At 41.5% G+C, this 27889-nt stretch overlaps 3 protein-coding genes across 6 annotated transcripts in view; 2 read left to right on the top strand and 1 right to left on the bottom strand.

Annotated features, from left to right (window-relative positions):
* Positions 1 to 7422, top strand: part of LOC109201556 (protein NLRC3-like) — a 38271-nt gene extending 30849 nt beyond the window's left edge. The window contains exon 4 of the mRNA XM_025905146.1: positions 5624 to 7422. Coding sequence (XP_025760931.1) covers positions 5624 to 7422 — 1799 coding nt within the window. The remainder of the gene's footprint in view (positions 1 to 5623) is intronic.
* Positions 7423 to 17903: 10481 nt separating this feature from the next.
* Positions 17904 to 24084, top strand: LOC109201557 (uncharacterized). Of its 2 annotated transcripts, none has more exons than XM_019357311.2 (3): positions 17904 to 18230; positions 18340 to 18621; positions 23997 to 24084. In XM_019357311.2, exons 1-3 carry the CDS (start codon positions 18014 to 18016, stop codon positions 24065 to 24067), a joined length of 570 nt encoding a protein of 189 aa, XP_019212856.1. In that variant the 5' UTR covers positions 17904 to 18013; the 3' UTR covers positions 24068 to 24084. The 2 variants fall into 2 exon arrangements, with proteins under 2 accessions (XP_019212856.1, XP_019212855.1); XM_019357310.2 differs by lacking the exon at positions 23997 to 24084 and adding an exon at positions 19114 to 20311.
* On the bottom strand, positions 20444 to 24001 carry LOC102082786 (uncharacterized). 3 transcript variants are annotated; one of them, XM_019357321.2, is made up of 5 exons: positions 23453 to 24001; positions 22920 to 23040; positions 21675 to 22222; positions 21242 to 21425; positions 20444 to 20977 (listed from the first exon to the last, which is right to left on the bottom strand). In XM_019357321.2, the coding sequence occupies exons 1-5, from the start codon at positions 23458 to 23460 to the stop codon at positions 20663 to 20665; spliced, it is 1176 nt and encodes a 391-aa protein (XP_019212866.1). In that variant the 5' UTR covers positions 23461 to 24001; the 3' UTR covers positions 20444 to 20662. The 3 variants fall into 3 exon arrangements, 2 of the variants coding, with proteins under 2 accessions (XP_019212866.1, XP_019212865.1); XM_019357320.2 differs by having other exon boundaries at positions 20445 to 20977; positions 23677 to 24001; XR_003218828.1 differs by having other exon boundaries at positions 20448 to 20977; positions 22124 to 22222.
* Positions 24085 to 27889: the final 3805 nt, after the last annotated feature.

The raw sequence follows: 27889 nt of genomic DNA, 5'->3' as shown, positions 1-27889 counted from the left end.
TTTCAGCACAAATTCCAGATTCTTCGGCTGTTTCCACCACAAACTTCAGCTTCTTCAGCTCTTTTCAGCAGATTGGTCTCCTTCTTCTGCTGTTTTCCGATTCCACTGCAAGGCATTCCCACAGCATTTTCACAGGAAATGCAACTTTTTCTAGTTTATATATGTCTCTGTATTTATATATGTGTATATATAGTATTCTGCTCACATTCTGTAACTTCTGTTAGTGCTGTGCTATTGGAAACCGAATTTCCCAGAGGAACCCACCCGAGGGATTAATAAAGTTTTATCTAATCTAATCTAATCTAATCTAATCTAATGTATTTAAGCAAAACCAAAGAAAATTAAGAAGGGAAGAAAAGGGAAAACTTAAATAATCACTCCTGCCACAACTGTTCAATCAAAAACCCAATTAAGGTGCACAAAGATAACCAAATAATCCTGTATCTTAAAGTTTAAAAAATGTTCCCCATGAATAACACACATCAATATCAAAAACACTGGTCTACACTGAAAAGGAAAAAGTCCATGAATGCTATCTGAGTGTTCATGAGAGATGTCCAAGCGCTATTGCCCATTAACCGGGGGATTGGTGTGTATGAATGTGGAAAGGGGGACAGAGCATCGTCTTTGACAACTTCTTACCAGACCAGTGGAAGTGGAAGCTTTAATGCAGAACGATTCCTGCTTCTAGGAGTTCGTTGGCTCGCCATCCTTTTTAAACCAAAAAGGTGTCACCTGGCCTGCATCAAATAAACAAGGTCAATAAGAAATGACAAGAATAATATCAAAATGAAAGTCAGTTGGGCTAAATACATTAAGGTACTCTTGTGTACTAGTGATGTGCGATACCACTGATTTCCTTTCCGATTCGATACCAAGTAAAATTCAGGGTGGTATCGACGATACAGATCTGATACCGATACTTTGTACAAAAACTTTAATCTTTTATTATATCTCAAATTATAGCGTTGTAATAATTACAGGACATCAGATTACTTGTTCTTATCACTTAATAATGCATAATTCATCATATAGAGATAAAAAAAAAAAACTGAAGTTGTGCACTATTTGAACACCTTGCCTGCCACAGCACTAAAGGACTCCGTGAGAGACGTTTGTCTCGCCCTAGCAGCACCTGTCCCTCTTCTCCTCTTCAGTTCGCCTCAATATACGCTTGTCATATTCTTTCATATGGTTTGCTTTTAAGGTGTTTGACAAGGTTAGTGGTGTTGCCACAACACCTCACTTTCTTGCCACATGTATCGCAAACCACGACTCGGCTGTTTGTGGATGTAAAACACGTCCACACATGACTCCAATTACCCTCAGCCATTGTTGAAATACGGCTGTATAAATGTGAGTGCGCACGCCCCCGTGCACACTCACGTTTATAAACCGTAGTTCCTTCCAATGTAGACTATCCGAATGATATAGTTTCTTTCCACTGTGTTCCTGTTAATGTATGAACTACAATTTTACCCTAAATGATTAAAATATCGATATTTTAATGTGAGAATCGATTCTAGAACATAAATGACTGGTATCGGAGGAATCAATATTTCAGTATCGATCCGCACATCACTGTTTTGTACACAATTTCTAAATAAACATTATATTTAATGAATAAGGGTTTAACTAAACAGTTAAACTGCTAGATACAGCTCGTATAGCTTCAAAACATTTGTTATCCAACAAATATGAGTCAAACTAAAAACAATGCTTCAAATTGTTTGGACCGGCAGCATCCAATCCAGTATTTAAGTCTGACGTCACTAGCCGTGTCTGGGCTCGAACTCCGCTGCAGGTCCATAAATCAAACGATCACTGTGGCATCACTGAGAGTTGAAAAACTGTCTAAAGTCTCTCATCTGTATTATCTGAGATTTAATGGAGTTAGAAGTTAGCAGGAAGTTAGCTCGCTAGCGTCCATCTAAATACAACATAGCATGTCCTGAATGAGGGATTTTGGAAACAAATTCAAATGTTCAACTCTGTTATCACGTCCGACATAAATGAAGACAGAACACTAAACTGTAGTGACATAGGGTTACTGAAGTTGGGCTAGCTGGTATATGACGATGTGCTAATTGCTGGTGCAGCCGAAGATAGCGAAGGCCCCGGTACCTGTTCCCTGGCAGACCCCAAGCAGCTGGGGAAAGAGGGCGGCTGGGTGATGGTGAGGAGGAAGGATAGTCTTAAACAGAAGCTCCAGGTACACCACCAACCTGTTCATGTGTCTAACTGTTTTTCCCCACTCGGCGACACACCCACCGGGGGTCGAACTCTGGTAATTGGTGATTCTGTTCTCAGACACTTGAAGCTAGAGACACCGGCAACCATAGTCAATTGTCTTCCAGGGGCCAGAGCAGGCGACATTGAGGGAAATTTAAAACTGCTGGCTAAGGGTAAATGTAAATTTAGTAAAATCATAATTCACGTCGGCAGTAATGACACCCGGTTACGCCAATTGGTGGTCACTAAAATCAATTTTGAATCGGTGTGTAGCTTTTGCCAAAACAATGTGGGACTCTGTAGTTTTCTCTGGTCCCCTCCCCAATCAGACCAGGAGTGACATGTTTAGCCGCATGTTCTCCTTAAATTGCTGGCTGTCTGAGTGGTGTCCCAGAAACGATGTGGGCTTCATAGATAATTGGCAAACCTTCTGGAGGAAACCTGGTCTTGTTAGGAGAGACGGCATCCATCCCACTTTGGATGGAGCAGCTCTCATTTCTAGAAATATGGACAAATTGATTAAACACCCCAAAAATATGACTATCCGGAGTTGGGACCAGGAAGCAGAGTTGCAGTCTTACATGCCTCTCTGCAGCTTCTCTCCTCCTGCTACCCCCCCAAAAACCCATCTCCATTGAGACTGTGTCAGCTCCCAAACAGACAAAAAACTAATTAAAAACCAGCAACAAGCAACTTAAACATGAAAAATCACAACGAAAGAACAATACAGTATCCACATCTGAACGAAAGAGTAAAACAGTGAAATGTGGATTATTAAATATTGGGTCTCTCTCCTCCAAGTCTCTGTTAGTACATGACTTAATAATTGATCAACAAATCGATTTACTCTGCCTTACAGAAACCTGGTTGCAGCCGGATGATTATGTTAGTTTAAATAAATCAACACCCCCGAGTCATTCTAACTACCAGAAACCTCGAAGCACAAGGGGGCGGTGTGGCAGCAATTTTTCACACCAGCCTGTTAATTATCAAAAGACCAAGACAGACTTTTAATTCATTTGAAAGCCTGATGCTTAGCCTTGTCCACCCCAGCTGTAAAACTCAGAAACCAGTCTTACTTGTTATCATATATCGTCCACCTGGGCCTTACACTGAGTTTCTCTCTGATTTCTCAGACTTTTTATTTGATTTTGTTCTCAGCTCAGATAAAATGATTATTGTGGGTGATTTTAACATCCATGTAGATGCTAAAAATGACAGCCTCAACATTTAAGAATATAATCCACTCTCTGTAATTCATTATTATCAGGATGTCCTAAAAACTCCCTGAAAAGCCTTCAGTTAATCCAAAATGCTGCTGCAAGAGTACTGACAGGGACTAGAAAGAGAGAGCATATTTCTCCTGTTTTGGCTTCCCTTCATTGGCTTCCTGTTAAATCCAGAATTGAATTCAAAATCCTGCTCCTCACATACAAGGTCTTAAATAATCAGGCCCCATCTTATCTTAATGACCTTGTAGTACCATATCACCCTATTAGAGCACTTCGCTCTCGCTCTGCAGGCCTACTTGTTGTTCCTAGAGTATTTAAACGTAGAATGGGAGGCAGAGCCTTCAGTTTTCAGGCCCCTCTTCTGTGGAACCAGCTTCCAGTTTGGATTCAGGAGACAGACACTATCTCTACTTTCAAGATTAGGCTTAAAACTTTCCTTTTTGCTAAAGCATATAGTTAGGGCTGGACCAGGTGACCCTGAATCCTCCCTTAGTTATGCTGCAATAGACGTAGGCTGCCGGGGATTCCCATGATCCATTGAGTTTTTCCTTTCCAGTCACCTTTCTCACTCACTATGTGCTAATAGACCTCTCTGCATCGAATCATATCTGTTATTAATCTCTGTCTCTCTTCCACAGCATGTCTTTCATCCTGTTTTCCTTCTTTCACCCCAACCGGTCGCAGCAGATGGCCCCGCCCCTCCCTGAGCCTGGTTCTGCCGGAGGTTTCTTCCTGTTAAAAGGGAGTTTTTCCTTCCCACTCTCGCCAAAGTGCTTGCTCATAGGGGGTCATATGATTTTGGGGTTTTTCTCTGTACCTATGAAGCGCCTTGAGGCGGCTTTTGTTGTGATTTGGCGCTATATAAATAAAATTGAATTGAATTGAATTGAATTGACTGTTATCATCTTCAGTGCTCATAGAGCAGAGCAGCTATCTGAACACTACTCCAACAGAGGTCGATTATCTTGTTAATAATTTTACCTCCTCACTATGTACGACTCTGGATACTGTAGCTCCGGTGAAAACTATGGCCTCAAATCCGAAGTACCTGACTCCGTGGTATAATTCTCAAACACGTAGCCTACAGCAGATAACTCGTAAGCTGGAGAGGAAATGGCGTGTCACAAATTTAGAGGATCATCATTTAGCCTGGAGAAATAGTTTGCTGCTTTATGAGAAAGCCCTCCGCAAAGCCAGAACATCTTACTATTTGCCACTGACTGAAGAAAATAAGAACAACGCTAGGTTTATCTTCAACACTGTAGCCAGGCTGACAAAAAGTCAGAGCTCTATTGAGCCAACCCTTTAATATTAATGACTTCATGAACTTCTTCACAAATAAAATTTTTATCATTAGAGAAAAAATTACCAATAATAATCCCACAGATGTAATCTTATCTTCAGCTACTTTTAGTACCATTGATATTCGTTTAGACTCTTTTTCTCCAATTGATCTTTCTGAGTTAACTTCAATAATTACTTCATCCAAACCATCAACGTGTCTTTTAGACCCCATTCCTACAAAACTGCACAAAGAAGTCCTGCCATTAATTAATTCTTCAATCTTAAATATGATCAACCTATCTCTAATAATCGGCTATGTACCACAGGCCTTCAAGGTGGCTGTAGTTAAACCTTTGCTTAAAAAGCCATCTCTAGACCCAGCTGTCTTAGCTAATTATAGGCCAATCTCCAACCTTCCTTTCATATCAAACATCCTTGAAAGAGTAGTTGTCAAACAGCTAACAGATCATCTGCAGAGGAATGGCTTATTTGAAGAGTTTCAGTCAGGTTTCAGAGCTCATCACAGCACAGAAACAGCTTTAGTGAAGGTTACAAATGATCTTCTTATGGCCTCTGACAGTGGACTCATCTCTGTGCTTGTCCTGCTAGACCTCAGTGCTGCGTTCGATACTGTCGACCATAATATCCTATTAGAACGATTAGAACATGCTGTAGGTATTACAGGTACTGTGCTGTATATTTCTAATATTTCATGGAAATCATAGAAGCTTAAGGAGAAGGCTCAGTTTGATTCAACATCAAAGTACCCAAATATTGGGTGACATTTAAACAAGTTAACAAGATGCCAATAAACATGTGTTGACATTGTATAAACTGCAACAGCCTAATTAGCCTATTTGCTATTTTTTATTCAGATACTCTTAAAAATTGTCAGCCTGGGCTTAAATCTGCACTGAAGAAGAAGTTCCAGTGTGTGTTTGAGGGGATTGCTAAAGCAGGAAACCCAACCCTTCTGAATCAGATCTACACAGAGCTCTACATCACAGAGGGAGGGACTGCAGAGGTCAATGATGAACATGAGGTCAGACAGATTGAAACAGCATCCAGGAAACCAGACAGACCAGAAACAACCATCAGACAAGAAGACATCTTTAAAGCCTCACCTGGAAGAGATGAACCAATCAGAACAGTGCTGACAAAGGGAGTGGCTGGCATTGGGAAAACAGTCTTAACACAGAAATACACCCTGGACTGGGCTGAAGACAAAGCCAACCAGGACATCCAGTTCATATTTCCATTCACTTTCAGAGAGCTGAATGTGCTGAAAGAGGAAAAGTTCAGCTTGGTGGAACTTGTTCATCACTTCTTTACTGAAACCAAAAAAGCAGGAATCTGCAGCTTTGAAGACTTCCAGGTTGTGTTCATCTTTGATGGTCTGGATGAGTGTCGACTTCCTCTGGACTTCCACAAAACTACAATCCTAACTGACCCTAGAAAGTCCACCTCAGTGGATGTGCTGCTGATAAACCTCATCAGGGGGAAACTGCTTCCCTCTGCTCGCCTCTGGATAACCACACGACCTGCAGCAGCCAATCAGATCCCTCCTGACTGTGTTGTCAGGGTGACAGAGGTCAGAGGGTTCACTGACCCACAGAAGGAGGAGTACTTCAGGAAGAGATTCAGAGACGAGGAGCAGGCCAGCAGGATCATCTCCCACATCAAGACATCACGAAGCCTCCACATCATGTGCCACATCCCAGTCTTCTGCTGGATCACTGCTACAGTTCTGGAAGATGTGCTGGGAACCAGAGAGGGAGGACAGCTGCCCAAGACCCTGACTGAGATGTACATCCACTTCCTGGTGGTTCAGGCCAAAGTGAAGAAGATCAAGTATGATGGAGGAGCTGAGACAGATCCACACTGGAGTCCAGACAGCAGGAAGATGATTGAGTCTCTCGGAAAACTGGCTTTTGATCAGCTGCAGAAAGGAAACCTGATCTTCTATGAATCAGACCTGACAGAGTGTGGCATCGATATCAGAGCAGCCTCAGTGTACTCAGGAGTGTTCACACAGATCTTTAAAGAGGAGAGAGGACTGTACCAAGACAAGGTGTTCTGCTTCATCCATCTCAGTGTTCAGGAGTTTCTGGCTGCTCTTCATGTCCATCTGACCTTCATCAACTCTGGACTCAATCTGCTGGAAGAACAACAAACAAACTCACAGAACTCTGAAACAAAAGAGCCTACAGAGGCAGACTTTTATGAGACTGCTCTGAACAAGACCTTACAGAGTCCAGATGGACACCTGGACTTGTTACTCCGCTTCCTCCTGGGTCTTTCACTGCAGACCAATCAGACTCTCCTACGAGGTCTGCTGACACAGACAGGAAGTAGCTCACAGACCAATAAGAAAACGGTCCAGTACATCAAAGAGAAGCTCAGTGAGGATCTGTCTGCAGAGAAAAGCATCAATCTGTTCCACTGTCTGAATGAACTGAATGATCGTTCTCTAGTGGAGCAGATCCAACAGTCCCTGAGATCAGGAAGTCTCTCCACAGATAAACTGTCTCCTGCTCAGTGGTCAGCTCTGGTCTTCATCTTACTGTCATCAGAAGAAGATCTGGATGAGTTTGACCTTAAGAAATACTCTGCTTCAGAGGAGGCTCTTCTGAGAATGCTGCCAGTGGTCAAAGCCTCCAACAAAGCTCTGTGAGGAAATATGTGATCATCACTTCATTCTTAAAATCATGATTCTACTTAACAAAATCAGGCATGCTCAGTTCAAAGAACCTAGCCTTTAAAAAAGTAAAAATTGTGACTTAAATGATCATCAGTCACTTAAATATATGATACTTTTGATGTTTCACTCCAGCACGACATGTCAGCATTTCTGAGACATTTTTGTCTGTAACTTTTATCAAAGGACAATCCAGCCCAGCCAATAAGAACATGAGCTCTGATCTTTCAGCCCCTCTGACAGGTTTATTATCTTCAGGTTGTTCACTTGTCTCCAACTCCAGGAGTTTGGTTCCTTTTTTCTAAAGCATATAATTCACCAACATCTTTTTCTGATGTTTGTAATTTAAGGTCTGGTTTGTATCTCATTTTCAGTGCACACTCTCCCTTTTTTAAATATAAACCTCTGCCATGGCTGTCCTGTTTGCATCAAGTATGGAGGGAAAAACTTGGGCTTTATAACTGAAATTGCCACTCAGGTCCTGTTTCTTGTCAGAAACCATATCTAACTGTAAGGCTGCCATAACTCATGTTCTCACAGAATTACAGTGGGTTCTCTCTGGGTACTGTACAGTTTACTCCCACCTTCCAAAGACATGCAGTTAGGGTAACTGGTGATCTAAACTGCATGCAGATGTGAGTGAAAGTGGTTGTCTGTCTCTCTGTGGGCCAAGTGGAAGGGACTGGATGGATCTCTACTTTACCTTTGATATTTCCTAAAAGCAAAAATTCTCCATGAAGTCTGCATTTCTGCTCATCCCCTTTATACACACCTTAAACAGGAAGAGGTTTATACAGCTAGTGTTTGAAATCCAGTGTTCCTCACAGCACGGAGAGACGTCCTGCTGTGGATCTAAATAGTAAAAATGCATCTGAGAAGATTTTACTTCCAATCATGTTTTTATGAAGTTTACAGTTTTAGAATTTCTAAACCAGAAGGTAGAGGAGATGGAACTCATGATGATTGGCTGCTGCCCTTCAGCATGTTTTATAAAATTATCCAATCAAAAGAAAGTTGCGCTTCAGTGAGGGCGGCGCTTTAAAGCATGTTTTATACAGAAAATGAAACAAGAGTCTGCACCAAGTCCAGCATGTGATAAATAATTTATAACTACATTTGCAGTAATCACATGTATTAGAATTAAGAAAGTGGCCAACAGTACTGTAGTAACTGTAGTACTGTACTATTCACAGGCCTGTATCAGAAGGCACTAAACTAGTGTCGCTAAATCTACCTGCTCTTCACTGGTTTCTTCTGGTTTCCTGATTCCAGATTTATTTGCTTGTTTTGCTTTGTACATTTAAACAAACAGTAGAGACTGACACAGTTTGCAATGACCATTAAGGACCCAGAGAACACTAACAATTACACCCTGGATAATGAGACATGACACTTGAGATTTTATCTCACTGCTTTGCATTCTGATGTAAGGACTTGGCTAATTTCTGTATCTCCTTTTTCAGAAATAATTTCCATGGAAACTGTACTGGTTTAGTCTCCCACAATCTTTAGATCATATCTTGAGGTTATTGAGATCAAAGGACTTTTGCAGTCCTGGAGTCTAACTAGCCCTCACTCCCGGGATCTGAGTCAGCCTTCCCTCTCATTGCTGAATGCAAACAGACTTGCTTTTCACCTGGTCACAGAATGGGGAGTCATCATCCCCTAACCTTCCACTGTCCACCTTTAAAGGAAGTATATCTGTTATTCTGCTTCACCTCAGCAGTGCAGTCTGTCAGACCCTCACTCATCACTGCAGCTCAGCTCACCTGCATCATCACTGTTGCAGAAGTCCAGCTCTTTGCCTTTGGTACTGCTCAGACCCACTGGAGTTAATAGAGACCAGGGATGGGCAGTTATTTAAAAATTAATAAAAAACAACTTTGAGAACCTCTAATCAATGTAATCTTAACCATTTAGAGTCTCTCTTTTTTATTATTATTAATATTTGTAAGGTTCAGCTTGTGATCAGTAAGAATTAATTAAAATAATCACAGATATTTATTTCTGGAAACTGATGAACAGCCGTGTATGTACAGTGGCTTGCAAAAGTATTCGGCCCCCTTGAACTTTTCCACATTTTCCCACATAGCAAGCTGGTCTGGCCCGAATCTGGTATCAAGCCGGCACTGCTGGCTGACTTCTGGCATGATAAGACGTATGTCATCCAGATATGGGCCAGGCCTGGCATAGATGGCACTGTATATGTGATGGCATGCCACATCTGTCTCAATTGTGGTTTGGTTTATGTGGCCTAGTCTCATAGAAACAGGCCTGGTCCAGATCTGGTGTCAAGCTGGCACTTCTGACTGACTGGTGTCATGGCAGAGTGTATGTCAACTAGATGTGGGCCAGGTCTGGCAATGATGCACTATTTATGTTCCTATTTTCCTATTTGAGTTAGAAGACCCAAATGCCATGTTGCAATACTATACTGCTATGGTAGCCAACGTTTCAAATGCAGGTTTGACAGGTTTGTGAGTTTACACTTTATCCAAAACCTAGTGAGGGTTTGCTCATCTTTGCCAGTGGGTGGCTGTAGCTCAGGTGGTAGATCAGGTCACCTATTGGTCGGAAGGTTAGTGGTTCGATCCCTGGCTCCTCTAGTCTGCATGCCATGAGTGTGAATGTGTATGAATGTAGTTAGGAAGCACTCGGTTAAACGAAAGTGTGTAGTTGGGTGAATGTCGCTTGTTGTATAGAGCACTTTGAGTAATCTCGGAGAATTGAAAAATGTTATCTAAGAATGCACAGGACCACCAGTGTGTCTGCAACTGGCCTTGTGTGGGCCACCTCTGGCAAACCAGATCTGGGCCCCCAAAGGGCAGTCATTCTTTGCGGTATGTGGGCCATGTGTAAGCACATTGTGTGGGCCAGATCTGGGCCATACCAATTTTGCTGTGTGGGTTGTCACATTACAGCCACAAACATGAATCAATTTTATTGGAATTCCATGTGAAAGACCAATACAAAGTAGTGTACACGTGAGAAGTGGAACGAAAATCATACATGATTCCAAACATTTTTTACAAATAAATAACTGAAAAGTGGGGTGTGCGTAATTATTCAGTCAATACTTTGTAGAACCACCTTTTGCTGCAATTACAGCTGCCAGTCTTTTAGGGCATGTCTCTACCAGCTTTGCACATCTAGAGACTGAAATCCTTGCCCATTCTTCTTTGCAAAACAGCTCCAGCTCAGTCAGATTAGATGGACAGCATTTGTGAACAGCAAATACTTTTGCAAGCCACTGTATGCGACAGCAGGTACTAAACCAGTGTCAGCAAATCCACCAGCTCCTCACTTGTTTCTGCTTAGCAGTGTAATTGTTTTCAAATTTCAGGTTAATCAGTCAACCTTAAATAATATCTTTTTTGTTTCTTTTGCCTTAGGCTGAGTGTGCCCTATCTTTCAGAGAGAGGCTGTGAAGCTCTGTCCTCAGTTATCAGCTCCCAGTCCGCTCGTCTGAGAGAGTTGGGTCTGAGTATCAACAACCTGCAGGATTCAGAAATTAAGCTTCTTTCTGCCGGACTGACGATTCCACACTGTAAACTGAATACTCTGAGGTGAGATTAAGCGATGCTGTGTTTTTTGTCAATTGGCAGAATTTTCCAATAAAAATGTCTATCTATCTATCTATACATATACATATATATATATATATATATACATATATATATATATATAACGGAATGAAGGATTCCTGAAAAAACATGATTACATATCAATTACATATCACTAAATCTATCTGGAGTCAGGTGACTCCGTAGTAGGTTTTGTTCTTTGTTTTGATTCTTTATCATAGTTTTCGCTTCTGAATTTCATGTTTCTTAGTTATTCTTTTTCAGCTTTGTGAGTTTTCTAGCCTTTACGTTTTTTTTTCTCTGTACCTCCCTTGTTATCCTTGTGTTGTGTCTTGTGTTCCTGGGTTGATGTTCGTGTTATTTCCTGTTTTACTTTGATGGTCTTACATCAGTTTGCCCCTAGTTTCTAGTTTCCTTTGCTGAATTTTCATTTCCCAGTGTTTTTTGTTTCTAGATTCCCTTTTTCTAAGTTTAGTTTGTTTTTGTGAGATTATGTTATTTTCGGACTATTTTTCCCAGCAATAAAGCTGCCGCCTTAAGTTCATCTTTTGTGTTTGAGTTCTGCATTTGGGTCCACCTCCTGCCTGCTTGCCTCATCCTCACATAACAAACAGTGTTTATTTAATGTCTATCTTTCATTTTTCAGATTCAGTCACTGTAAGTTGTCAGAGAGAGGCTATGAAGCTCTGTTCTCAGTCCTCAGCTGCCAGGTCTCTAGTCTGAGGGTGCTGGACCTGAGTAACTCTGACCTGCAGGATTCAGGAGTGAAGCATCTGTCTGTTGGAGTAAAGAGTCCACACTGTAAAATGGAAACTCTCAGGTCAGGATTGATTGATGACTGATTGATCATTTAAAACCTGATTTATGTCCCTGCATAAACAATAACTTGATGGAAATGTTTTAATGTAAATTATTGGTAGTGATATTTCTTCACTTTTTCTTTTACATTTGCAATGAAATGTCCAATCTGATCCCCTGATTCAAAAATCTGCACCAAATGTATTAAAGAGTTCATCTTTATCAAAATGTTAACTATCAAATAGAAAATTTCCAATACTGTGGTGAAGTGTCCCACATAGCAAAATTGGTATGGTCCGGACCTGGCCCACACAATGTGCTTACAGATGGCCCACATACCACAAAGAATGACGGCCCTTTGGTGGCCCAGATCTGGTTTGCCAAAGGTGGCCCACACATGGGCCATCACAAGGCCAGTTGCAGACACACTGGTGGTCCTTTGCTGGCCCATGTGTGGATTACCTCTGGCAAACCTGGTCTGGGCCACCAAAGGGCCGTCATTCTTTGTGGTATGTGGGCCATCTGTAAGTGGTATGCCGCCACGGGCCAGTTGCAGACACACTGCTGGCCCTGTGCTGGCCCAGAACAGTTTCAGCTCTGCCCCCAGATCTCAGCCTAATGTGTACCTTGATTAAACCATGCAATAACAACATGTGCATCATGGTGCAAAAGTAACATGACAAAACCCTGTTCGGACAGTGAATGGTCTGATTCTTATATAGCATTTTTCAACTCTCCCAGAGTACTCAAAGTGCTCTATACAACATGCCACATTCACCCAACCACATACTTTGTCTTAACTGAGTGATTCCTAACTACATTCATACACATTCACACTCACGACATGCAGACTGGAGAAGCCATGGATCAAACCACTAACCTTCCAATCAATAGGTGACCTGCTCTACCACCTGAGCTACAGACACCCGCTGGCAAAGATGAGTAAACCCTCACTAGGTTTTGGATAAAGTGTAGACTCACAACCCTGCTGAACCTGCATTTCAAACGTTGGGTACCATAGCAGTATAGTATTGCAACATGGCATTTGGGTCTTCTAACTCAAATAGGAAAATAGGAACATAAATAGTGCCTCATTGCCAGACCTGGCCCGCATCTGGTTGACATACACTCTGCCATGACACCAGTCAGTCAGAAGTCACGGCTTGATGCCGGATCCCGGCCAGGACTGTTTTCTATGGGCCTGGGCAACATAAACCAAACCATAATCGGGCCAGATATGGCATGCCATCGCATAAACAGTGGCGTTATTGCCAGACATGGCGCATATCTGGTTCACATACACTCTGCCATGACACCAGTCAGTCAGAAGTGCCAGCTTGATGCCAGATCCAGGCCAGGCCTGTTTTCTATGAGCCTGGGCCACATCAACCAAACCACAATCGAGCCAGATGTGGCATGCCATCACATACAGTGCCATCTATGCCAGGCCTGGCCCATATCTGGATGACATACGTCTTATCTCGCCAGAAGTCAGCCAGCAGTGCCGGCTTGATACCAGATTCGGGCCAGACCTGCTTGCTATGGGGTTTAGCACTGATAATATGCATCTTTTCTCAACACTAAGAAATTAGATTATGTAGATATTTAACATGCTTAAATTATATTCACTGCAATATGCTGGGCCTTCAGTGATAAGATTCAACAAATTGTGGATGTAATCATATAAATTCCAGCTGTTGGATATAAATCTCCAGATTACATAAGATGTAAGACGACCATCATGTAAAAGTAAAACTCCAGAGATTGCTCCTTGATGGTTTTCTATTTCCAGGTTAGAATGAATGTGTGCACATGTGTAAGTAAAACAAATGAACTTAGAATCAATAAGACCATATTCAGTGTTTATTAACTTGGCAGAGGGCAGTAATACAAGGACTGGACTGACAGCATTGCTTTTAATCTCCCCTTATCAGTTCTGTTTAATTTGAGTATCATAGAGTAATGTGGTAACATCTGGACTGATGACACTGCATTTACAGACAGCATTTTAATAATTATTTTAAAGGCTGTAAATTGGAGCCATTGCTCTAACAGTGTATAAATGTGACAGGGCTTGTTGCTGATGCTAACAGTACTAGCTGCTTCTGGCTTTATTTGCACATTATAAGCACATTGAGCTTATTATAAAAAGAATATGGTACTTTATATTTCCACAAGCTAACAGGAGCCAAACAGTGAAAAGTCTAGCCATGAGAGTTGTATGTTGCTGTGACAAGAGTGGGGATATATCCAGTGATGCTAGTGTTAGCATGTTAGCTTCACCAGGTGCTCGAAGTGAGACCAGAAGAACGTCTGCATCAGCAGGGCTCCATTTAACTGTGTCATATTCTTCATATGTCCATGCTGGACATTTTAACAGACTGAATATGTCACTGTCCCAGGTTTGGTGTTTTTGTAGTTTAGACTTCATGTTTGATAAAAGTTAAGAAAAAGAATCAGCCAGAGTAAGGATGCCAGAATGGGACATATGTGTTCTTGCTTGCGTGTGCCAGTTAGTACCCGTGCTGCAGCATTTTGGACCAGCTGCAGTCAGCTGACTGATGGCAGTCACCTGAGTAAATACTATTACAAAAGTCAAGGCGAGATAAAATGAAGGCATGCATAGCTCTCTCAAAGTTTCTAAAACAGATGAATGGCTTTACTTTTGCTGGTCTTGATTACAGCATTAATCTGTTTATCAAATGTTAGATTACTATCAAAAATCACTCCTAGGTTCCTCGCAATTAATTCTTTTATAGAGCTGCAAGGGCCCACAGTCACAGTGGTCACAGGGACCAAACACAATGACCTCTTTTTTTTCTGTTCATTTAAGTTAAGAAGTTTTAAGCCATCCATGCCTTAACATCCTCCAAACAATCTTACAAACCCTTCAGAGGACTGACAGATCCGAGAGGTAAGAATCCTATGATCTACGGTATCAAAGGCAGTACTGAGGTCTAATAGTATTAAAATGGCAGAATCTCCCAGGTCAGTAAAAGATAAAAGGTCATTAAAAACGTTTAAAAGAGCAATTTCAGTGCTGTGGTGTGCTTTAAAACCAGACTGAAATACTTCACCAGTGTCATTTTTATCTAGAAAGGTCTGGAGCTGAAGAAGGACAACTTTCTCCAGGACTTTAGAAAGAAAAGGCAATTTAGAAATTGATCTGTGTTTGGATAAAACTGCTGGATCCAGGTTTTGCAGATCAGAAATTGATGTTGCAGATTTCAGTGTCACAGAGAGTCAGGCCACTAGAGAATAGAAGATCCAAGGTATGTCCACATTTGTGTGTCGGGCCTTTAACTGACTGAACAAGAGTCTATAAGATTTAAGAAGTCATTGGTCAGCAAAGTATTTAAGCAGCAAACATGGATCTTAAAATCCCTTTATTAAATCCAAATCCAAAAAGCATTTAAGATTATAAATTTAAACCTCAACACCTTACAATTAAAACACTGTCAAACCTTGGCAGAATTCCTGCCAAGAATTCAGAAAGTGTTGGATAAAATTCTGTATTGTATTTTGGTGGTCAGTACACCAGCGCACACAGCACCGGAGTGGACAGGTGGATTTCAAACAACTGCAGTTCAAAGCTGGCGTAAACATCAGCTGTTAGCTGCTGACAGTTGAAAGAGTTTTTATATACAGTGGCTAACCCTCCACCCTGGGCGGTAGTCCGAGGTGAGTTGAGATAGTTACAGGGACAAGTTCAAAAAGCGGGCTCAACTCACCCAAATTTAGCCAAATTTCTGTCACTAGAAGAAAATCCAAGCTACAAGTGTTGAAGAAGGCATTCAATTCAATTCAATTCAATTTTATTTATATAGCGCCAAATCACAACAAAAGTCGCCTCAAGGCGCTTTATATTGTACAGTAGATAGAGAGAAAACCCCAACAATCATATGACCCCCTATGAGCAAGCACTTTGGCGACAGTGGGAAGGAAAAACTCCCTTTTAACAGGAAGAAACCTCCGGCAGAACCAGGCTCAGGGAGGGGCGGCCATCTGCGGCGACCGGTTGGGGTGAGAGAAGGAAGACAGGATAAAGACATGCTGTGGAAGAGAGACAGAGATTAATAACAGGTATGATTCAATGCAGAGAGGTCTATTAACACATAGTGAGTGAGAAAGTTGACTGGAAAGGAAAAACTCAATGGATCATGCGAATCCCTGGCAGCCTACGTCTATTGCAGCATAACTAAGGGAGGATTCAGGGTCACCTGGTCCAGCCCTAACTATATGCTTTAGCAAAAAGGAAAGTTTTAAGCCTAATCTTGAAAGTAGAGATAGTGTCTGTCTCCCAAATCCAAACTGGAAGTTGGTTCCACAGAAGAGGGGCCTGAAAACTGAAGGCTCTGCCTCCCATTCTACTTTTAAATACTCTAGGAACAGCAAGTAGGCCTGCAGAGCGAGAGCGAAGTGCTCTAATAGGGTGATATGGTACTACAAGGGCATTAAGATAAGATGGGGCCTGATTATTTAAGACCTTGTATGTAAGGAGCAGGATTTTGAATTCAATGCTGGATTTAACAGGAAGCCAAAGAAAGGAAGCCAAAACAGGAGAAATATGCTCTCTCTTTCTAGTCCCTGTCAGGACTCTTGCAGCAGCATTTTGGATTAACTGAATGCTTTTCAGCAAGTTTTAGGACATCCTGATAATAATGAATTACAGTAGTCCAGATTGGAAGTAAAAAATGCATGAACTAATTTTTAAGCATCACTCTAAGACAGAAAATTTCTAACTTTAGAGATGTTGCGCATATGGAAGAAAGCAGTCGTACATATTTGTTTAATATGTGCGCTGAAGGACATATCCTGATCAAAAATGACTCCAAGGTTCCTCAAGGTTACTGGAGGCCAAGGTAATGCCATCCAGAGTAAGAATCTGCTTAGATACCATATTTCTAAGATTTTCAGGGCCGAGTACAATAACCTCAGTTTTATCTGAATTAAGAAGCAGAAAGTTAGCGGCCATCCAGGTCTTTATGTCTTTAAGACCTTCCTGCAGTTTAACTAATTGGTGTGTGTTACCTGGCTTCATGGAAAGGTAGAGCTGGGTGTCATCTGCATAGCAGTGAAAATGTATGCTATATCATCTAATGATACTGCCTAGGGGAAGCATGTATAATGTAAACAGAATTGGTCCTAGGACCGAACCCTGTGGAACTCCATAATTGACATTAGTGTGTGAAGAGGACTCTCCATTTACATGAACAAATTGGAGTCTATTAGATAGATATGATACAAACCACTGCAACGCAGTACCTGCAATATCTACAGCATGTTCGAATCGCTCTAATAGGATATTATGGTCGACAGTATCGAACGCAGCACTAAGGTCTAGCAGGACAAGCACAGAGATGAGTCTACTGTCAGATGCCATAAGAAGATCATTTGTAACCTTCACTAAAGCTGTTTCTGTGCTGTGATGAGCTCTGAAACCTGACTGAAACTCTTCAAATAAGCCATTCCTCTGCAGATGATCTGTTAGCTGTTTGACAACTACTCTTTCAAGGATGTTTGATATGAAAGGAAGGTTGGAGATTGGCCTATAATTAGCTAAGACAGCTGGGTCTAGAGATGCTTTTTGAGTAAAGGTTTAACTACAGCCACCTTGAAGGCCTGTGGTACATAGCCGATTATTAGAGATAGGTTGATCATATTTAAGATTGAAGAATTAATTAATGGCAGGACTTCTTTGAGCAGTTTTGTAGGAATGGGGTCTAAAAGACACGTTGATGGTTTGGAGGAAGTAATTATTGAAGTTAACTCAGAAAGATCAATTGGAGAAAAAGAGTCTAACTTAACATCAATGGTACTAAAAGTAGCTGTAGATAATATTACATCTGTGGGATGATTATTGGTAATTTTTTCTCTAATGATAAAAATTTTATTTGTGAAGAAGTTCATGAAGTCATTACTAGTTAACATTAAAGGGATGTGTCTGTGAAGGTTCTTAGTCATCCAGGTCATTGTGGTCTAAGGAGCTTGGAAAGAAAAGCGTCTGGACTTCTTTGAGTTGCTTGAAGACGTTTCACCTCTCATCCGAGAAGCTTCTTCAGTTCTAAGGGTCAATAGCTAGGTTTCATTTGACGTAGACGTGACGTCGACGTAAAGCGCGAAATTTGACTGGCGGTCGGAAGTGAAAAAGATAAGCGCAAAATCACAGACAGACAGTACGCAAAATGCCTATGTCCTGTTGTGTTTACGGATGCTCCAGTAGGTCGACCAGAGAAACCGATAAACGGTATTTTAGGGTACCAAAAATAGCCCAACGAAGAGGAGAAAAATGGAAAATTCTAACCGAAAAACGTAGGAAAAAATGGATTTTAAATTTACGTTTACAGTCGGGAGGAGCAGAGTCTGCCAATGCCCGTGTCTGCAGCGACCACTTCGTCAGAGGTAATGTTATGTTTGCAAACGAACTTATTAGCATTAGGTTGTCGTTAAATTCTCGTTTACTTAGTGCTTTTAAGTTAGTAGTCTAATATTGACTTGATTGGGACTATAGGCTGCCCAAGTGCTTTGGATGACGAAGAGTCGGAGGACTGGGCTCCGACGGTCAATCTCGGCTACGAACGAAAACCCAGATCGGAATCAGTTCTCAAACGAGAGAAAAGAATGAAGCTTAAGGCAGAACAACATCGATGTGCAGAGGCGATTTTGGATATGCAACAGACGGCTGAGAGCCCGGATTTGAGCCTAGTGACAGTGGAGAACCCCGAACTGCAGCTTCCAGCTGAGAATCCACAACCAGAAGACTTCAGTGTGAATGAGACATTCACTTATCCAGGTAAGATATTGTGCTGAGATGTAAAACAAACAAGAATCATGTCAAAGAGAAAAAGATGCCATTATCTGTAATGATTATGGTCCAAGTTACATATTACATGTTTGTGATTTTTTAATCACAGAGTAAATCCATACCATTTTATTCAGAAAAAAAGAAAAAGTGGCACTTATTACCGTCAGGCACACACCACAGGTTTTTGTACACTGCTATGGTTCTTATATTGCCAGATTCCAGACAGTCTCCTTTCACAGATAAGTAAAGATATCCGTAATGTAAGGTTTCTGTGGTGAGAAACATATAAATATATTTTTTGTTTAGACGCAACATGTTTTTTTGTTGATTAAAAAAAATAATTACATTAAATTAACATAGTGAATTAAACACATTACACCAGATTCTAATAGCCCACTAAAAAACTCCTACAGTGAAAATGAGTAAAAATTGAGGTTGCCTCTATTATGCTGATTATGCTCCCCCACTGTTATATTGCAGGCTGTGCGGCTGCTGGATGCCAGACAGAGCTGACGATGGATGACATCGAGAAGATGGAGGATGTTTTGAGACAGAACACAGTAGAGCTGGTTGCTCTTCGGAGCAAGGCTCTGGACACACAGTTCAGCCAGGAGGCTTTTGAAAAAAATGAAGACAAGACAAAGTTCTACACAGGGCTCCCCAACTTCTTAGTTTTAATTCAGATTTTTGAACTGTGCGAGCCCTATATCACCTCGGGACCTATGTCTTTGTTGTCCAAATTTGAACAATTCATACTAGTTTTGCTGAGGCTGAGACTAAATCTGCCCCTGAAAGATTTAGCTTTCAGGTTCAATATTTCTCTGTCCACTGCTTCTAGAGTTTGGCATAAAGTAATTGACATACTTCATAAAAGGTTAGAGTTCCTAATTGAGTGGCCAGAGCGACATGTTCTTCAAGCTACGATGCCACTGAGTTTCAGACAGGCATTTGGATGTAAAGTGGCTGTGATTGTTGATTGCTTTGAAGTCTTTATTGAGAGACCATCTAATCTTCTTGCACAAGCTCAAACTTGGTCCAACTACAAGCACCATCACACTGTAAAATTTTTGATTGGTGTTGCCCCCCAAGGCTACGTCACTTACATATCTTCTGCCTGGGGAGGGAGAGTTAGCGATAAGCAGATCACAATAGAGAGTGGCCTCCTAAAGAACTTGTTACCTGGAGATATTGTCCTTGCAGATCGTGGGTTCAATATTGGCGATAATGTGGGGTTTTACTGTGCTTCACTACAGACACCGGCATTCACTAAAGGGAGAAAACAGCTGTCAGCCTATGAAGTGGCAGAGACAAGGAAAATAGCCAATTTGCGTATCCATGTTGAGCGAGTCATAGGTTTAGTCAGGAGGAAATATCACATTCTGCAGAGCAGGGCTATGCCAATAGAGAACATGTCCACAAAGCCAGGTGAGACACATGCATTGATCGACAAGATTGGGGTAATTTGTTGTGCCTTATCAAATCTCTCCGAGTCTGTTGTCCCACTGGAGTAAGGGGGGTGGGTGGTAATCAATCAGTTAAAAAAAATTAAATGTCTTGTCACTGTCACGGCTCACAGAAGGGGGTGGAGAGGAAGAGTAGTGTCCAGTATCTGCTGCTTGGCTCTGGTGATAAGTAGAACAGGGTAGAGTAATAGTAGTACCTAAGTCCTGACTCCTGATTAGTCTGTAAATGTTTTCAAATGAAATATTTTTCTCCAACTGTCATATTGTGCTGGCAGTTTGTACAGTATTATACTGTGAGATGGATTGCAGTCTATTTTGTTTATTTGTTTAAAAGTCTAATCTTGTAAATAAACCACCAATGTATTATTATGCTGCCTCAATAGCATTTAATCATTGTGTAGTGTTACACAACACTTAAATGACACAATTAAATGTACAATAAAATTAAATGACAATTTGTGCTCTAATGCTACGTCAGAGCAAATACAATAGCCAGAACTCATAATGACTACCATCAGGTCATAACAATATTCAAAATGTCATTATGTTGTCGTCCTTTTATCACATTACACATGTATGTTTGTAACTTGCTGTCCCAGTATTTCTGGGAGTATACTGTTTCTAAAAAAACACTCAACTTTAGGAATCGCATCATCCCAAAACTCAAGGTCAGGCAAAATCCTTTCAACAAATATGTCATTGCGGTTCCACACAACAAAGTCACAGTACTCTGCATTTGCAATGTGAAGCTGTGCCTGAATTTGGTAATAGTAGTCATGAGTTGGGTCCAGTGTGACATTATCCCCGTCACTGATGAGGCAGAAGCCCTTCTCCCCAGCACGCATGCGCAGGTTGACCGCATCTTTCTGAGAGTGTGGGCACTAAAATCACAGTGATGAGAACAACAATCAAGATTTATCTGATGAAACAGTGAAGAAGCAAAGATGATGGGTGTGGTCTGTGTTATCATAATCTCTCATTGCCCAAAACAAATGTCTATTTGAGACAGACAATAAAGCCTCATCTTATCTTAATTGAACAATAGATTAGAAATTAGAAAAGGTATTTCCTGCATTTTTACTCAGTTCACTGATTCTTATGGAAAGATGTCACACCTATGGCCTTGACTACAACAGAGTCAATACCTTAATCTCGCAGATGCCAGTTCCATGACAGTCACAAGTGACTATCCCATCAGGGGAGGACCCCATGTATGGCCACTTGGGGTTCAGCCAGAGACCGCTGTCCATACATGAGAAGCCTGCATGCTCCTGGCTCATAAGCTTCTCATATGCTCCTCTGGCTTGTGCTTCATGTTTGCATCCATAACTATAAACAGTACACATGCCAAACATGAAAAGGAAATTATTACTTAGTATTGGATGTGTAAAACAGTAAAGTGATGTATTATACAATATGCCATTACCCTAAACTATACTTAGTTCTTACCCTGTATAACCCTAGCCGTATAAGCCTATAACTAACCTCCATCTTCATAACACTTTTTTAGTTACAGTTATGGACAGTTTCATACCCCAAATCTTAACTCTGCCTTACCCTACATCAAACCCTAAATACCTTGTAGCAGCTGTGGTGAACCTATATGCCTCTGGATAGCATATGGCCTTGATCAAGCTCTTTGATGGTTGCTGGGGGTTGGTCTTAAGAACTTGTTTCAGCTTAGAGGCAGTTACGCGTCCAGCTCTTTGCCTAAACCAAATACTGCTTGCACTCTGACTTCGAGTCGCCCTCTCTACAGCCTGGACTTGGGACAGGGTGAGCTCTTCAAGCTGGAAGTCCAGGCATAGCTCTTCAAGGTCTTTGGGGGGGAGCTGCAGTGTCTCTGGTGTTCTGTACTCAGGCACAGTTTTAGGAAGCATGCTAGACTGGGGGACAAATTCTTTGTGGTAAGGTTCCCTAGACATCAGTGCTGCACTCCTTGGACAGTTTTTGCTTAAACTCTCAAAAAACCTACAGTATGTCTCTGAATCTCTCTGCACTCTTGGGCATGGAAGTGATTTCCCAACCTTTTGTGTACTTGTGCAGCCATCAATGGAACACTCAAGCTTTCGTTTTTTTGACTTTGCTGAAGAGAAGTCAATCAGAGTTACTGGGCAAGCAGGAATCTGGAAAAATTAAGCCAAAGAAGATCATTAAAATTTAAAAAGCTCTTTTCCAAATCGCTATATATTCGTTTCCAAAAATATTCGAAATTGAACAGTGATGGCAGTGGAGTGAGTATGTGTGTTTTAGGCTGGGTATAGTGGTTGGTTGGCAGTGAAGTGTGTGTGTGTGTATGTTGGGTGGGGATGGAGGTGCCATGTGCTGGGTATAAAAGGAGTGGAAAGTAAGCAGTTCCATGTTGATGAAAATGTGGTGTGAGGAGTTGTGAGTATTGAGGAATGCATGAGAAATGTGAATATATAAAGTGCTGCAGTCAGGTGTGTGTGTGCGCAGAAAACAAGTGCTAGGGTGTTGAGGCATGCATGAGAAGGGTGTGATATACAGTATACGGTTCTGCAGTCATGGTTATGTTAGTCATGAAAAAGGAAATGGCTTTTAAATGCTGTTATAGCGTTTTGGAATAGAACTCTTCATTTATTAAAGTACTGCCTTTTGTCTGACCCCTCACCTGCAACCTGCCCGGCTTGATTAGATCTACCAGGAGCTTGAAGCCCCCGCCGGTATAGCCTACAGGGTCATTGAGGCACTCAAGCTTCCCCACCACGACAAGGTAGCAGTATAGGGGAAGATATTTTATCCTACTGTCACATGAAGTCCCAATATAACATTCTTTATCCTTCATTTTGCTTTTTGGCTTACCTTTTTAACATGAGATGGCATCAGCCACTTGCACTGCTCTGATGTGCATGTCGCTCTCATTTTCACCCCAGCTTCAACTGCAAAAAGAACAGCTCCAACGTGCGAGCATGATTCTGATAGTCTGGAAATAGAGCACATAATCTTTTTAACATGAAATGCAATATTTACAGTACATTTTGATGATGCATAGCTTACTAATACTAATGTGCAATGGCACTTTATTTGAAGTAACATGTTTATTCATTAACTCTTTCTCAACAGCCTATAGAGAAATCATTATCTAGGTGATGACATGACTGAATAGTTCTACCCTCTATCTGAAAAATGCATCTGAGTGTCATGAGGGATCTAAGGCAATCACACAAATTCTTAGCTGATGAATTCTTAGCTAAAAGAAAACACTCTCTCCCCACTACTACTGAAGTACACCTGCAAAATGCTAGCAGTGCCCTATGCGTATATGTGTGTGTGTGTGTGTGTGTGTATGTGTGTGTTCTCATTGCAATAACATCCTACTTAATTAGGCTACTAACCCTGCCATACAATTGCAATGAGCTGCAATCACTTCTCCATCCTCCTTTGCAATTACCCAAGTCTTCAGAGGTGTCTCGTTAGACCTCTGGGAATGGTTTACCTTGAAACAAACAACTGTCACTCTAACGAAGTCCTAAGGATGTGGCATGTTTGTTGACGTTAAAGCCGCTACCGCTAACTGTTAGCGTGTTTAAGATAAAGCAATATAAGAACAAACACTCACCCTTGCAAACACCAAACTGTATCCATCACGGAGACGTTTTGTTCCAAGGTTGTGGACCCACCCGCTGACAAAAAAATTGTACGCCTCCAGACTCTTGAAAGCTTTCATTTGCTGCCTAGTGTAGTAAGAAGTCTGGAGGACCAAGTAGTTGGTGATATCCACAGCCTCGATAGTAGGCAAATCCTTTACTTCTGTGGTGTATTCGGACATTTTCAAAGAATACGGATCACGTCCGATATATTTTTTAACTATCTGTTTATATCTCTCCCGAGAAACGGGGTCTAAAGTTGCACAATAGCTGCTCTCCTGACTCTCCACAGTGTCCTCCATGTTTACTTCCGCCCTCCACTCAAAAATCGCGCTGCCTCCGCACGTCATCAGAACCACGTGACCGCAACCCAACTATTGGTGGGGAGTCCCAGATTTAAACCTAGTGGGAGTTTCCCCTTGAAGGGGGACAAAGGACCCCCTGATGATCCTCAACCTAATCACATGAGCCAAGGTGTGAAAGCGGGTGTGGGTCCTAATCAGCCAGGGTTTCGGGTGAGCTCATTGATCTCATTTTTGAGATCCCTTCCCAGATGCCTTAATGCCCATTCACATCCTGGGCCATCTGACCTCAGGAAATCACATGATAGGGTGGGGCCAGGTTTCACAATGAGCTCACCCGAAACCCCGGCTGATTAGGACCCACACCCTCTTTCACACCTTGGCTCATGTGATCATCAGGGGGTCCTTTGTCCCACTTCAGGGGAAAACTCCCACTAGGTTTAAATCTGGGACTCCCCACCAATTGACCCTTAGAACTGAAGAAGCTTCTCGGATGAGAGGTGAAACGTCTTCAAGCAACTCAAAGAAGTCCAGACGCTTTTCTTTCCAAGCTCCTTAGTCCATTAAAGGGATGGTTGGCTCAATAGAGCTCTGACTTTTTGTCAGCCTGGCTACAGTGCTGAAGAGAAACCTAGTGTTGTTCTTATTTTCTTCAGTCAGTGACAAATAGTAAGATGTTCTGGCTTTGCGGAGGGCTTTCTTATAAAGCAGCAAACTATTTCTCCAGGCTAAATGATGATCCTCTAAATTTGTGACACGCCATTTCCTCTCCAGCTTACGAGTAATCTGCTTTAGGCTATGTGTTTGAAAATTATACCACGGAGTCAGGTACTTCTGATTTGAGACCTTAGTTTTCACAGGAGCTACAGTATCCAGAGTCGTACGTAGTGAGGAGGTAAAATTATTAACAAGATAATCGACCTCTGTTGGAGTAGCGTTCAGATAGCTGCTCTGCTCTATGTTGGTACAGGGCATTGAAGATGATAACAGTGGGTGGATTATATTCTTAAACTTAGTTACAGCGCTTTCAGAAAGACATCTACTTTGATAAAGTCTACTCTCCACTGCTGTGTAATCAATTATTGTAAATGTCATCAGGAAATGATCAGACAGGAGAGGGTTTTCAGGAAACACTGTTAAATGTTCAGTTTCTATGCCATATGTTAAAAGAAGATCTAGAGTGTGATTAAAGTGGTGGGTGGGTTCTTTTACATTTTGAGAGAAACCAATTGAGTCTAATAACACATTAAATGCGATGTTGAGGCTGTCATTTTTAGCATCTACATGGATGTTAAAATCACCCACAATAATTATTTTATCTGAGCTGAACACTAAATCAGATAAAAAGTCTGAGAAATGGAACACAGTGGAATGGGGGGCGCTAGTGAGCACCGAATGGAGTAGACGTGTTTCTGTGGAGCTCCTCACACTCTCTTCACATTTTGGACTTTATTGTCTTATCCCTCACAATTTTTGGTTCTCACTGAAGAACACTTGTTTCCTAACTTAAACAGGATGCCCAAATCAAAAGCTGAAAAAGCTAAAAAGCAGGAGAAGCCTCCGAACGGGACCGACACTCCTCCCTTTGAACCAGTCGACGAAGCCGAGCTAACCTCGGAGCCTGCTAAAGATGCGGAGAATGGTGAAAAAAGTTTTTCCAAGGTCCTTTCTGAAATTCAGAAAATAAACATCACGATGACTGAAAGGTTTCACGGTCTTGAAGCGTCTCTGGCTACAGCACAGGCTTCTTTGACGAATATCTGCGGTCGGCTACAGGAGGTTGAAAACGCTAGTTCTGATCACGACCATCGTCTTTCTCTGGTTGAGAAAACATGTTTAAAATTGCAAGCGGATAACGAGGCGCTTCGTCTAAAAGTATTAGATCTGGAGGGTCGGTCCAGACGGCAGAATATTAAAATTGTTGGTCTGCCCGAAAAAATTGAAAATGGTCGTATGGTGGAATTTTTGTCTAAATTTCTCCCGAAGCTTTTGGGCGCGGACAATTTTGACAAGCCTTTGGACATTGACCGAGCACATCGTTTGGGCGGCCGTACTCCCGGGGAAAGAGATCGTCCCCGGGTAACTATAGCGCGGATTCATCACGTTCAAGTGAGAGAGAAGATACTACAGCTTGCTCGGGAGCAGTTTCCCTTGAACTATAATGGTAAAGCGATTCACATCTTCCCTGACTTCCCGACGGAGGTGGTGAAACAACGGCAGGTCTTCCAGGATGTGCGTAAACGCCTAATGGATGCTGGAGCTCGGTGTAGCTTTTACTATCCAGCGCGTTTACGAGTAATGCATGGTTCCATGGTCAAAGTGTTTTCAACGCTACACGAGGCTGAGGATTTTCTGGGAACTATACAGGAAGGCAGTGACTAATTTACAATCTTTGACATTTTACTTGAAACTCATTGCATTGGGATGTAAGTGACTATTTCATTTTTCTCTCAACTATGGTGGCATTGAGGGTATATATATATATTTTTTTTTTCTCCCTTTTGTGAGGGGAGGTTGGAAAGCTCGTCACCTTGGACCGTTTATTTCGTGATGGTCATGCGGACCCTCTGTGAGTATGCGGGGTTTCTTTTTTGTTTGGGAAAGTGGGTTGAGGGGGAAGAGGGTTATGTTTTTTGTGTTGTCGGTATGTTGTACTTCTTAATGTTATACAAGGGCAATTTATGTGTACACTGCTATTTATTATTTCTGGAGTGAATCCTAACTCATCATCGCTAAGTGGTGGCATTAGATTTGTGAGTTGGAATGTGCGAGGACTTGGACATGTGCACAAACGAGCTAAGGTTTTTTCTCACTTAAAATCGCTAGCTGCTGATGTTGTGTATCTTCAGGAAACCCATATGAAACCGACTAAAGAGAGGTTGCTCAGGTGCTCCTGGGCTAATCAGATTTTTCAGTCGACATTCTCTAGTAAAGCTCGTGGAGTGGCTATATTGATCCGTAGAACAGTTCCATTTAGACATGAGTCCACGGTTAGTGATCCGAATGGTCGATTTATCCTGGTGACGGGCCATATTCATGCAACCCACGTTACTTTATTGAATTTATATGGTCCTAATTTTGATAGCCCAACTTTCTTTCGACAAATATTTAATTTATTATCTAGTCTCGCTGATACTCATGTAATTTTAGGAGGCGATTTTAATTGTGTACTTGATAAACACTTGGATAGATCCACTCAAAGCTCCCAGTTGTTTAACGCTTCGACTGTTCTGAATAATATGTTGAGCTCTACTAACCTAGTTGATGTTTGGAGACTGTGTAACCCTACTGGTAGAGATTACTCTTATTTTTCACAAGTGCACAAATCGTACTCCAGAATAGATTATTTTTTGCTTGACTCTAAATTGATGTCTAAAGTTGTATGCTCATTTTATCATAATATTTTGATCTCGGATCACTCTCCAACCTCTTTAGTCCTGGACTTCTGTGGTACGAAACAACAGGGTAATTGGCGTTTTCACCCGTCACTCCTGTCTGAGACATCCTTTTGCCAATTTATGACAACTAAAATATCAGAATTCTTGGAAACTAATGATAAACAAGACGTTTCTGATTCGATTCTATGGGAAACATTTAAAGTGGTAATGCGAGGAGAAATTATTTCATTTGAATCTTCGTTAAAAAAAGAACGACGGAAACGCCTGTTCGAAATAGAAACTGAATTAACACAGTTAGAACAGGACCATAAGGTTTCTTCTTGTCCCTCTTTGTTTCAAGATATCATTAAAAGGAAGTTTGAGTACAACACAATTTTATCTAGTCAAGTAACAGATCAGCTATTTAGGATCAGACAGAAGCATTTTGAGTTTGGAGATAAGCCCCATAAGCTTCTTTCTCGGCAGCTGAGAGGCCTACAGGCCAG

This window comes from Oreochromis niloticus, unplaced genomic scaffold (assembly GCF_001858045.2).
Source record: "Oreochromis niloticus isolate F11D_XX unplaced genomic scaffold, O_niloticus_UMD_NMBU tig00008834_pilon, whole genome shotgun sequence".
NCBI classification, from domain to species: domain Eukaryota; kingdom Metazoa; phylum Chordata; class Actinopteri; order Cichliformes; family Cichlidae; genus Oreochromis; species Oreochromis niloticus.
The sequence above is the reverse complement of the archived record's forward strand: the minus strand, read 5'-3'. Positions and strand labels throughout refer to the sequence as shown.